We start from the raw sequence: 13,025 nt of genomic DNA, 5'->3' as shown, positions 1-13,025 counted from the left end.
TGGGAATAGGGGATGGAATCTGCTGCCCATCTAGGGGTTTGTCACTTGTGCAGAGAATGTCTTGAATGCCTAGCTCCAGTATACATTTAACAGCAATGGTGTTAACTGCTGCAATTAATTTCAATGTGATCACCACAGCAGAAAGAAGGCCGCAGTTTATGACAACTTCAAAGTCTCCTTGATACACTCCAAATTCAAGCACTTTAATACAACCAATATGTCATTGGACAAAATGCCTTCAAATGTCTCGTTCCGTGCAACCACAGTGAAGCCGACGATTAATAAGATTTCTTTAAATAGACTTGGTAAAATACATTCAGATGTGGAGAATATCATTTGAGCCATGCAAAACAGTGCAGATAAGTTGGATTCACAAAAAAAACATGTCTGGGGTGCTGAAAGCGAGATAGCAAACAAAAAGCTCTTGTCATACTCTGCAGAATTTTCTCAACCAGGCAGTCATCGAGCTGACTGACACCAGGGTAGATGACATCCAGTAAGCATCTATGCAGGTTGTGGTAAATCTCAGTGAAACCACCAGTCAGTGTGAAATATACTTATAGTTCCAAGTCAGCAAATTTAAAATGAAGTGCAGATTGTGCTTCCGCACTTGGACTGTAAATTTAACAGTGAAAGATGGGTTGTACGCCAATCCCCACAGCCAATTTATAAAAGCCTAACTGCTCAACTAATTCAGGATTGAGTCAACAGTGTGGACTGAAATTGGCAAATCCCAAAACAAGCATGGGGTTTGGCATATACAATTAACTCATGACCAACTCATATTGTGCTTCAGGTAATGCAGTACATTGGTGCTGCCTGCTGCTTTACATTATTTCTATTTACGGTGCACTCACTACATAAAGGCAGTCTGCACCTCCTACAGGGAGGTACATTGTGGGAAGTAGATGGCAGTCATCTGACTGAGTCTGTGCTCTGATCCTTTTAGTAACGGCAAAACATATGGGAGTATATGAACTAAACATTTCCATATCACTGCACTGGAGGTCTTGGTGAAACAGGAGGAATAGGAGGAGAGAGAAGGAGAGGCTTACCAATCAGTGGCAAGAAATAACAGCATATGTCAAAGTCATGAGTCCTGGTCCAAAAGCCTGGATGCAGTGCAGGGAAAGGTTTAACAATCTCACATAAATTGCCAAAATAAATGAGCTCATCTTCAAATGATATATGCCAGCTTCACCACCACGTTCATCTACTGCTCAATCCATAACCTCACCAATACCCATTATATAGGCCACCTTCCAGCCAGCTCTTGAAGGATCATTAAATTCATCTCTGCATATGTAAGGGGTCAGAGACTTCTTTCACAATGCAGTGTTTGACTGACTTCTGGATTTTGTTCATGTCTCTTACAAGCAATTTAGAAAAAGCATGAAAGTTAAGAGCCACACTGTCCTTGACAGTAGCAGCCAATATGCTCATTGACCAGTATTAAAATTGCTTTTACAGCCACAACAATTGGTGTCCTTTAGCCACAGCCTTTCTAGTTGACACAATGTCATCTCAAGCTCAAAATTTAAGGTAAACACATTGCTTCATAAGACCTCATCACAGATAGAGTACCCTACAGAGAGCCGTTGTCCCTTTCCTCCTTCCTCTTCTAGGAGCTTGCACTGTATGTGTGAATTTTCTTCATTTTTCCAATCATATTTGATGCCAGAAGGTAGGTCTACTGGATCCATTCCTGTATGGCAGCAACTTGTACCAACACAATAATTAAAATAGCAGGCAGTACATCAGCTCCAGTGAGACACCTGCTGACTAACAAGACATTAACCAGGTAGAAAAAATTCCAAGCAGACTTGTAATTGTGATAGAAACTAACCTGTAAGTGGCTCATGATTCATTTAATGTTTCTTAGTGCGGAATGCTTCACAATGTTGTACATTGTGTTCAACTATATATGGTTAAGGCTGGAGTTACAGCAAGGCATTAGAAAATTAAAGGGCCGACACCATTTCAGTGGCTCACAGGAATTGATACCATAACCTGCCTAGATGCTGCTTGGCATGCTGTGTTCATCCAGCTCCACACTTTGTTATCTCTACTTTACATACTGCTGCTGGTTGAAAACTGCGTGCACAACCCCTTTTCACACATTGTGTTTAGATGCACCTGCTACCAAATATGACACACAGTATAAATTCTATGTCGATGACAAAGCTTCGTGAACCTAATATCTCTCCTTGTACAAAAAATGACAGGCTATATCTGAGCGTACAATCTTGCAAGATACCGCGCTGGTCCTTCATGACCATTCTTTTCACCAAATCAGAGAATTATTAATTGATGCAATACCCTTGCCCTGTGGATGGACAGTTGAAAGTTGGAATCTGCATACAGTCTGTTCTCATCTTGTCTTCATGGACCTTTTCTCCAAATTGTATCAATTTTCTTTGCAACACAATTGACAAATATTCATTTATGCTGGTAACACTGCAGTTCTCCAATGGTAATGTTTATTTTTTACCATTTGATCTTTGTAAAGGTAAAGCTGAGGCATCAGCTACGCTCACTTTGAAACATAGGAACAGCAGTAGACTATTTAATCCTGGCCCGCCTCTCAATGAGATCATAGTGATCTGTGACCTAAATCCAGAAACCTGCCATTGCCTCATATCCCTTGATAACTTTAAACCTCACAATAAAAAATGATCAATTTCAGTTTTAAAATTAGAAGTTTATCATATATTGGTTGCTGTTTGTAGAAGAGAGTTATGAACCTCTACTGTCATTTGCATCAATGAGTACTTTCTGATTCACTCCTGAAAGGTTTGACTCTCATTTATAGAATATGAGCATGATTTTGTGCTGCTTCCGAGGAGTGGAAAGCAAGGCAAGAAGGGGAATTTAACAATACGAGAGGCCAAAAATCTTGAGATCGGAATGAAAATTGGAAGGGTCTGAAGGTGGATAAGTCACCTGGACCAGATGGACCATAGTCCAGGGATCTGAAAGAGATCGCAGTAGAGATTGTAAAGGCATTGGTTGTGGTCTTTCAGGAATCACTAGAATCAGGGAGGGACACAGGGGCCTGGCAAATGGCTCATGTAACAATCCTATTTAAGAAGGGAGGGAGGCAGAAAACAGGAAACTATGGCCAGTTAGCCTGACCTCGGTCATTAGTAGGTTTTAGAACCCCTTATTAAGAATAAGATTGTGGAGTACTTGGAAGTGCATGGTAAAATAGGGCTGAGGCAGCATGGCTTTGTCAAGGGGAGGTCATTCTTAACAATCTGTAGAATTCCTTGAGGAAGTAATGAGAAAACTAGACACAGGAAAGCCAGTGGAAGTGGCTTATTTGGATTTCCAGAAGACCTTTGACATGGTACTGCACCGGAGATAGCTAAATAAGAAAAGAGCCCATGGCTTTGGGGCAAAGTACTGGCTTGGATAGAGGATTGACTGATTGGCAGAAGGCAAAGGCTGGGGATAAAGGGGCCTTTTTCAGGGTGGAAGCCGATAACTAATGAAGTTGGGACCATAAATATTGATGTAATACATTAACAGTCTAAATTCAAAGCTGAGATCATCGTAGCTAAATTTGCAGATGGCACAAAGATTGGTGGAGGGAGGAATAGTATTGAGGAAGAGGGGAGGCCGACAGATAACTTGGACAGGCAAGGAGGGTGGGGAAAGATGTGGCAGATAGAATACAATGTGGTAAAATGTTAACCTATGCATTTTCGTAGGAAGCACAGAGGTGTAGACTATTTCCAAAATGGGAAAAAGTTTTGGAAATCTGAAGCACAAAGGTACTTGGGAGACATGGTTCAGGGTTCTCTAAAGGTTAACATACAGGTTTGGTTGGCAGTTAGGAAGACAATTACAATGTTAGCATTCATTTCAAGAGAGCTAGAATACGAGAGCAGGAATGTACTGCCTAGTTTGGATAAGGCTCTAGGCAGACCAGATTTGTTGTTTTGATTTATATGTTTATTGTCATGTGTATCTTGTTAAAAAATACAGTGAAAAGTATTGTCTAGCATTGACACTCGCTTGCACAATCTTAAAACAAAGAAAAATAAACCAAAATATAGAATATAAAGGCAGAAAAATTAAGAAATAAAGGAAGTGTCCAACGTTACTGGCCTTCTTGCTAAGTGCTCCTTCACCACACCACTGCCGTTAGAATGGAATCACCACTTGCCGGTGCCATCTTGGTCACACACTTGATTACAAAACTGGAATAGAAAAAGAACAGCAAAAATAAAGGAGACAAAGCCAAGAGGAATGACCGGATGTTAAAGCCTTTTTCAAATCTTATCTTCATGCAGGCACCCGGGCCAAGACACAGCCTGGAGTCTCAGGAGGAGCTGGGTGCTAATGTTACAGATGTTACTGCCTCCAATCTCCTCCTCCTGTTGCTGCCACCTCCGATTCTATAATTAACGGTGCCAGAACCAGGCCCTGGAACATGCTCGGAATGGGCATATGGTGAGCAGTTTCGCGGCCTGTATGTATGCTGACCTTGGAGGGAGTCCAGAGGAGGTTCACAAGAATGATCCCAGGGATGGAGGGCTTGCCTTATGAGGAGCAGTACAGGACTCGGGGTCTGCACACAATGGGGTTTAGGAGATTGAGGAGGGATCTGATCGGAACTTACGGAATACAGAGAGGCCTGGGCAGAGTGGATGTGGAGAATTCATTTCCGTTCGTATGACAGACCAGGACCTGAGGACACAGCCTCAGCATGAAGGGTTGACCCTTTAGAACTGTGATGAGAAGGAATTTCCTCAGCCAGAGGGTAGTGAATCTGTGGAACATTGGCACAGAGGGCTGTGGAGGCCAAGTCATTGAATGTTTTTAAGGCAGAGAATAATAGGTTCTTGATTATTCAGCGCATCAAGGGTGAAGGCAGGAGGATAGGGCTGAGAAACGTATCAGTTATGATTGAATATTGAAGCAGACTCAATGGGCCAAATGGCCTAATTTTGCTCCTAAATCTTATGATCTTATGGCCGTAAACTTCTCCGAATTTTAAAGGCATGTCACACTTCCTGACAGTGAGCATTAGCAAGCCCTTTTGCGTGTATTTAAATCTCATGCATTTTCACTAAAGGGCGGGCTCACCAGAAATGAACACCCTGTCCCAAATACGTTCTCTGTGAGCAGAATGTGTCTTCAGAATCTTGACTCTCCATAAGCGGCACGCAGCAGGCAAGGTGCAGGACGCATTGCAATGAGTAACAACTGACTGCTTTTCTTGGTGGAATACTTTTGAATACTCATTGATTGAAATTGAGTGGAGGCAGTCCAAAGGGGCAGGTGTCTGGGGATGGAGGCACAGAATCTGGGAAGACAGAGACTGGGTTTCTGGGTTGGGGGTTGTGCGTGGATATATGGTTGTGTGTGAGGGAGAGGCTAGATCTCTGGGGGAAGAGGCTAGTGTCTGGATGTTGAGAGGCAGGATGTTTGGAGGGGACGAGCTGGGTGTCTGGGCAGTGAGAGGCAGGCTGCCTGGGGCTGTGAGAGGCAGAGTGCCTGGTGGGGAGAGGCTGAGTGTCTGGAGAAGACACTGTATGTCTGGGGGTGAGAAGCGGCATATCTGAGGGAGACACTGGGTGTCTGGGGTTGAGAGGCAGCTCGTCTGGGCAGTAGAGGCAGGATGTCAAAGTGGGGTGAGATGCGGTTGTCTGGTGGTGGGATTGGGTAGGCAAGAGCCTGGGTATCTGGCAAAAGGAGCTTGAGTGTCTGTTGCAAATAAAAGAAGGGCAATGATGTCAAGAGTAAGGTGTTCCTCAAAGTAGGTGAGACGCAGGTTTCTGGGTAGGGGGACGGTCAAGCTACAATTGAGAAAAGGCAGGATGAATGCTGTCCACAGTCGTATCCTGGAGCATGGCCTACCAAATTTCTGAGAAAATCCCACAACAATCCCATTCAATTTAATTCAGGGATGGACTCCCAAAACTATTGAACCTTTAGAAATTCGAAATTGTTTCGCAGTCTGTGTGTTAAAATTTCCACCTATCCAGTTGTTTCAAATGATAAAACATTTAAAAGTATTAATATAATTGATCCAATTTTAACTTAATCTCTTTTAACCTGCTCTTTCAGATCCTTTACACCAGACACCAGCTCCCTGTAGGGTCATTGGATTGACTACAAATTCCCAGATGTCTATTAAACTTGTTCTTGAGGCACAAACAGGGAAAAGCTTGGCTATGGTGAAGTTCCTGGCCTCCAGTCAACTGCTTCCCTTGAGACTGCAGCTGAGATTGGGAGTTTACATACTTTGTAGAAGTACACTGTACCACGCAGTTTAGCATGTTTTTTAAATTGGAACATAATTTTCTACTGTTCAGGAAGTATACACCTCGTTAGGTCTTCAGGTTAATTTACCTGTTGGTGATTCCCCATAGTACCCTGTTTCTCGCATTCAATTGTCTTTCTGTATTTCATTAAGTCTACTTTGAATAATGTCCCGCCCTCTGGATTTTCCTACAAGTCCCTGCCAACCATGTGTCATTCCACCCACAGTGCTTCATTCCAAAGTTCCTTTTCTCACACTGAGTAAAAAATATAAGCTTCCCACAAGTGCCGCAGCCTCCACAGATACATTAGGTTTATTGTCTCAGTCATCGCTGATAGCCCCAGGAAACAGGGAAGAATGTTCAGAATAATATTCTACTCATTCTGGGTGATAAACTACACTTGGTTAGAGATATTGCTGGTAAGTCACTTTCTTATGTTCTCTTCATTAGTGAATGCAAAATTCAGTCTTCAGCAGTTGTACAGAGTTCTGCATTCTGGAATTGGGTGGATCAACTTTTAGGGACTGTTCTGTTGTTACTGAAACCAACTTTGGGCACAGATCCGACTATTAAAAGCCTTTTTTTCTCTTTTAACTACTATATCAACAATATAACTACTCTGACAATACTGGTTGTGGCTAATTCTGGTTTCATTCCAGTTCTACTAGATGCAATTCATAGATTTCCCAGCACCTCCAAAACCAAAAATCTATTCAAATCTACCCCATTCTACAATGATTTAATATGCAATTACAGGTTGGAATAATCATTCAATTAAACTAAAGGGTGCTATCCTAAGGTTTTACGTGCTTGCTTTGGGACCATGAAGCATATTTAGAACTTACCATCAGGAGATTATGGAGTGCTGAAGTAGAATCTATAATCTGTGAAGAGTCTCCTTTAGCTTTTCAACACATTATTAAACAGGCGCTGAACTGCATCATAAGTTACTCATATATGCATTCATCTTCATTTTTCATAAAATGAATGGAAAGAGCACAGGATGCAAATTTCATGTAAAATACAAGGTTTCATCCACACCACAAGTCGTTGACAACTAAGGGTTAAGTGATGCAAAATTATCAATCACTAAAGGAGATAATAAGATTGCCTGCTGAATGAGAATTGAAAATTGCATACTCTTCACAGTACAGAGTAAATTATCAGGACATAGCAACAGGGGAATTATTCTGCAGCCAGAAATATTGACAATGGGTGACAAAAATGGAAGTGCTATTTCCACAACATCTTAGAATGCTCCAATTTGGAATTTTGCTTTAATTTTCATTATTACTTCCATTTTCACTCATTTTTAATGAATTAAATGAACATATTAATCAGGGTCTCCTTTGTTAAAATACGGTATGCGGTAGATTTTTTGTTCTAGATTGCCTTCATTGATATTAAATAGGTTCCAGAAAGGTACTTTCCTAATACATTGTTACATAGACTTCCATTGTGGTTAAATAGTTCCTTGTTATTTTAAACCTTCGGTTAGTCCTGGGTTTGACTGTAACTGCTTCCCCTTTAAGAACAATAGGAGCCTGAAATTCCTCACAGATCCAAAATGTAATAGAAGAACATGATTATCGATATAATGAAGAACTTTCCATACAATAGTTATCTCATTTTATGTGTTATAAAGGAGGAATATAGAAATTATATTGCACGCTACTATATCTCTTAGCATACTGCATTGCACGTCATATGCATTCCAACTGGTTGCATTTCACAATAAAAATAATAAACTAACCAGTATTCAATGGTATTAGTGTGAATTGGACAGTGCCCAATTAGTGACCACATGAGTTGTTAAAAGCTAAAGACATTGCAGTCCAAATGCTAGAACTTGACTCTTGCTAGCCTGCCATCTGACACAAGATTTAAACAGTGCAAAGTTGCTGTATTTGACTCATCAATATGAATCAAACATGTTAGAAAGATTAATTTGCGTTCTTTTCAGCAACAGTATTCTACCAATAGCAAGGTGGTCTTAATCCATACCATATATTCAATCTGGGTTTGAAAATTAAATTTAACAAGTGTAGCGCCTGCTTCCTTTTCATTGTTTATTGAAGACCTTTAAAAATTAAAAAGTCCAATTTATGAAAATCCTTTTCTTACTCTATCTTCCTTCCTCCCTTAATCGTACATCTTGCTGTTTTGATTGTGGGCCAAATTTTTCATTGAGGTAAAATTCTATTCACATTTCTCTGGTTCATACTTTGGATAGCCCACTGACAATTTTTGCTCTGATTGATAAACAAGAGGCACAGTTGCTTGCCTTTGTTCACACACATCCCAAATTAATTGTAGAGGGTGCTGAGTTTTTGAATGGTTGACTGACAGTAAGTTTGAGTGCACAAGTCCAAAGAAAGTACATCCAAGAGCAAGTCTATTGAAGGCTGTTGCTCAATGTTCATCGCTGTCTGCAAAATCTGGGCCAAAGAATTATTTTGAATTTACCAAAGATAATTGGGTAAATGTGATAACCATCTTACTTAGAGCAGTTCCCCACAAACAGCAATAAGCAAGAATGAACAGTTGTTGGTGTAAGTATGAAATGAACAAATTTTGTTGTCGCTGTAATTCATCACAAATGAAATTTTATTGACAAAAGCTCATTTTATCAATGTTTTCTGTTGAGGCAAGCATTGATGTGAAATTATGGTACTGTGTGACTCCTAAATAATTCAAGATGTTTGCCTGGATTACATATGTTGTCAGTTTTCAGAGTATTTTGCACAGAGACATCACAAGAGTATTAAAGATTAAAGCTGGAATTCTCCCTCATCACATCCCCTCATCACCTCTGCCATTCCCCCAACTATTACCTGAGCCACACACATTCATGCACACACATAGAAACAAATACAGATGCTCATGAAAACACACTCAAGATCAAGGGCCAATTAGACTACAATTAACGGGGAGAAGAATTCCATTTAAAAACATCTTCTACTTTTCCTGATTATGCTCAGTTAAAATGTTTATAATATTCGGTCTTTCTACTATACATCTACTTCCTACAATAAAATTAAAATGTAATATGGCAGAAATTAATTTATTTGCCTAATGAATGCTATAATTGGGAAGTTCTCGATTGTTTGGTATGTTTGGCTAATTGAGCCTCAAAATTCAAAGGAATATATTTTGACATTATGGGCACATGGGGTTTTAAACAACAAATTCCATGATAGTCATTTTTCGTTGGAAATGCAGTAAGTTGAATTCAGGTAACCATGACAACATCAGCAAAACTCTTCACTGTTCACTGAGCCTGTGACTATCCTGACTCAATGCCACGTCAAGACAAACTTGGAGTCCCTTCAGACATTGCCTGTGGGAATGGCCATCTGTTTCCTGGCGGCTAAATACTTATATAAACTTTTAGTGGGTTGATTTTTAATTTTACTTGTCAGACTTTTATTTCTTTTTTCCACTATAATTTTCTCCCCAACTCTCCTGAAGTTTCCAACTCACATCGAAGCTGTCCTACAGAAACTTTACCCAAGTGCCCTTTCTTCATCTGTGAGCCTTAACTGTGCGTTTTAGCAAGCAGTTCAACCTCATGATCCAATTTTCATCTGGCACCTACACAAATAAACTTTCCAGCAAGTATTGTCAGATAACAGTCAGGAGCAGGAACCCTATCACCCGTGTAATCCCTCAATCCACAACATATAAGGGCCCTTTCACCAATTCCGCATCACTTTGAACCTATCTCACCCAGACAGTTACTGCCCATTGCAGTCAAAGATGACTGAGATTAATTGTACAGGCCTCTCACAACACCGCAGTTTGGCCAACTGTGCTGAAATATCCGTAATCTTATATATTAATATCATGTTGGCGGTTTGGATTTCAAACTAATGGCATACTGATATTGTTACTTTTGCAAAGTGTTTAAATAAAAGACCGGAGTGTCCTTCTGGACCCAAAAGTCAACCTAGTGTGTGTCAGAAAGCAGGTGTCTGTAAAACCCTGGAGTTGGGATTGACAAGAAGGCGTAAACATTGAAAGGCATTAGCTTGTTTTCTATTAAGAGTAGTCAAGGATGGTTTTAGCTTAGAAATCTGAGCACTGTTTGTTTCTAGGGCTGTTTAGGAGGCGACCTGGCCTGACTGGCCATGAAGATATGAAATTTTATTGACAATGAATATAAAACAATTACCCTGGTGTAAAAGCTTACCTTGTGAAACTTTCAGGCCAGAAGTTCTTGATTAGGAATCTGCAGATTATTTATAAGCTGAAAAAGCCTAAGGTTTTGATTTCTTGAGAATGGATGTAAGAAGTCTTCACAATTTACAACACTGACCTGGGAGAAACAGTCAAGTCAAAACTAAAGATTTGATAATAGAAAGGCAATTTCTGTGGATTTGTCACCGTAAGAAGTAGGAGCAGGAGTAGTCTGCTCAGCCTTTCAAGCCTGTTCTGCCATTCAAGAGGATATCCTGATCTGACGTGCCTCACATCCATTTTTCCGCAGTTGTCCTATAATCTTTGATTCCCCCACTGATCAAGAAACTATCTCACTCTTAAACATAGACAAGGGCTCCAGCCCACTGCTTTCTGTAGCAAGGAGTTCCAAAGGCTTCCTGTAAGTTCTGTGTTAGGGAAAAGATGAAGCTTTGTTTTGCTGTGTGTTCTAAGAGATTTGAGTTGGGTGAGAGTTATTGTCACACGTACGTAGATGAGGGCAGTGAAAAGTTGACTGGTCGCCATTTCCGGTGCCATCTTTCGTACAAAGGTACCTAAGCACAGAATCTTCAGTACAATTTCACTGGACAAAAATAAATCAACAAATAAAGAAAAGTCCAGCACTGCCGATTGTGGAAATACATTAGAAAATAGAGAAATAAAAAGTTCACAACAAGTTTTAGTCTGTGCTTGATATTAATACAGCTTGGTTTGTTTCATTCTATATCTTTTTTGCAAAAACCATTTTTTTATCATTAAAGGAAATCTGCAAGCTTGTCTGAGGTTTGTGTAAATGGCCATCTCATTTTATTTACAAATGATCTATTAAGCCAAATTTCATTCTGGGATAACAAGGTTTAGATCTGGATGAACACAGCAGGCCAAGCAGCATCAGAGGAGCAGGAAAGCTGACGTTTTGGGCCTAGACCCCTCTTCAGAAATGGGGGAGGGGAAGGGGATTCTGAAATAAATAGGGAGAAAGGAGGAGGCCGGTAGAAGATGGATAAAGGAAAAGATAGGTGGAGAGGAGACAGACAGGTCTAACAGCTGGGTTTGGAGCCAGTAAAGGTGAGTGTAGGTGGGGAATTAGGGAGGGGATAGGCCAGCTCAGGGAGGACGGACAGGTCAAGGGGCAGGATGAGGCTAGTAGGTAATAGCTGGGGGTGGGGCTTGAGGTAGGAGGAGGGGATAGGTGAGAGGAAGGACAGGCTAGGAAGGTGGGGACAAGCTGGGCTCGTTTTGGGATGTGGATGGGGGACCAGTACTACCATCATCTGGGATCATGACATTATTAACAGAAACATGGGGGAATGCACTCACAAAGTGGCCCACAAACAACCTATTGTAAGTGTTCTGGATCAAGGTCCATTTTTACCTATCTAAACATACAATTAGTTTGGTTGGAAGGAGGAGAATCCAGGCGTTGAGGTACATTTGGAAACCAGTAGCAAAGGGAAGGCTAAGAATGTAGGTCTGTGGAAGGAGTTTGAGAAATTGAGCTCTAACTTAGTAAGCAGAACGTCAACAGTCACACTTTCTGGATTTCAACCTGAGCCAGGCACAAATTGTCAGAGGATCAATTTGACTGCAACATTAAACAGGTGGCTCAAAAAATGTAACAATTGACAATGAGTGACACTAGTACTGGGGAGGGAACGGAATAGGCCCCACAAAAGCTGGACTAGGATCATCATCCTGGTGAATTGCATAAATAGAATTGTTGACAGCACACTTGAAACTAGAAAGTCTTCAGGGAGAGTGGGGTCAGGTGAATAGAAAATTGGAATTTAAAGAGAAAACCAGATGCAAGAGATCAGGGTCATGACGTGGATAAAGAGAAATAGAGAGGGACAGGAATTGTCAGAAAGTCCAATGTTAAGATACATGCAAAGGTTGTTGCCAAACCAGGGTTAAAATTAGAGCCTGCTTATCTCAATGCACTAGGCATTCATAATAAAATTGCTAAAACAGCAGCACAAAAAGAGTTAAAGTGTCCAGATTTAATCATCATTTTGGAGACATGGAGCAGGATTTTCAGTCTTCGATCAAGACTTCAATGTCGGTGTCATTTTGGAATCATAAACACAGCCTCTGTGGGAAACAGTCAACCAGCAACTTATCATTTTTCTAAATTGGTAAATTAGTGCTTAGATGGTCACATCCCAAAGAAAATATTGAAGTACTCCAGTTTAGAAAAAGCTGCAGACTTTAAGTAGGAGAGAGAAGCGGGGCTCCACTGTCTGGAAGCAGTCTCTCTGCAGATGTATTAGTATTTACATGCAAAATGAGCTCAGCTACTAATGTGGAAGCAGAGCCATTTGACAACCATCTCACCTCTGGAAAGGTCACCTGGGTACAGGATGGTACCAGAAACTAGCTTGTTGACCGGTGGCACAAACCTTGCATGCCCACCTGTCATCATATAGCAATGAAATTGCAGCCCATTTTTTTCCAGGCAACCAGGGTTTTGATATCGATATTCCAACATACGCTATATTTCAAAAAGGCAGGCAGCGTGGAAAATGAGGATGATATAAGGATCTCAGTTCG

The 13,025-nt window shown here is 40.8% G+C and overlaps 1 protein-coding gene across 2 annotated transcripts in view; it reads left to right on the top strand.

Annotated features, from left to right (window-relative positions):
* Positions 1-6,588: 6,588 nt before the first annotated feature.
* Positions 6,589-13,025, top strand: part of LOC125456177 (uncharacterized) — a 30,145-nt gene continuing 23,708 nt past the window's right edge. Inside the window, exon 1 of one of the 2 annotated variants that reach the window (XM_048539015.1) lies at positions 6,589-6,694. In XM_048539015.1, coding sequence (XP_048394972.1) covers positions 6,632-6,694 — 63 coding nt within the window. In that variant the 5' untranslated portion in view covers positions 6,589-6,631. The remainder of the gene's footprint in view (positions 6,695-13,025) is intronic. The other variant, XM_048539023.1, reaches the window with a different exon arrangement.

This window comes from Stegostoma tigrinum, chromosome 1 (assembly GCF_030684315.1).
Source record: "Stegostoma tigrinum isolate sSteTig4 chromosome 1, sSteTig4.hap1, whole genome shotgun sequence".
Lineage (NCBI taxonomy): Eukaryota > Metazoa > Chordata > Chondrichthyes > Orectolobiformes > Stegostomatidae > Stegostoma > Stegostoma tigrinum.
This window is presented reverse-complemented; position numbering and strand designations above follow the sequence as displayed.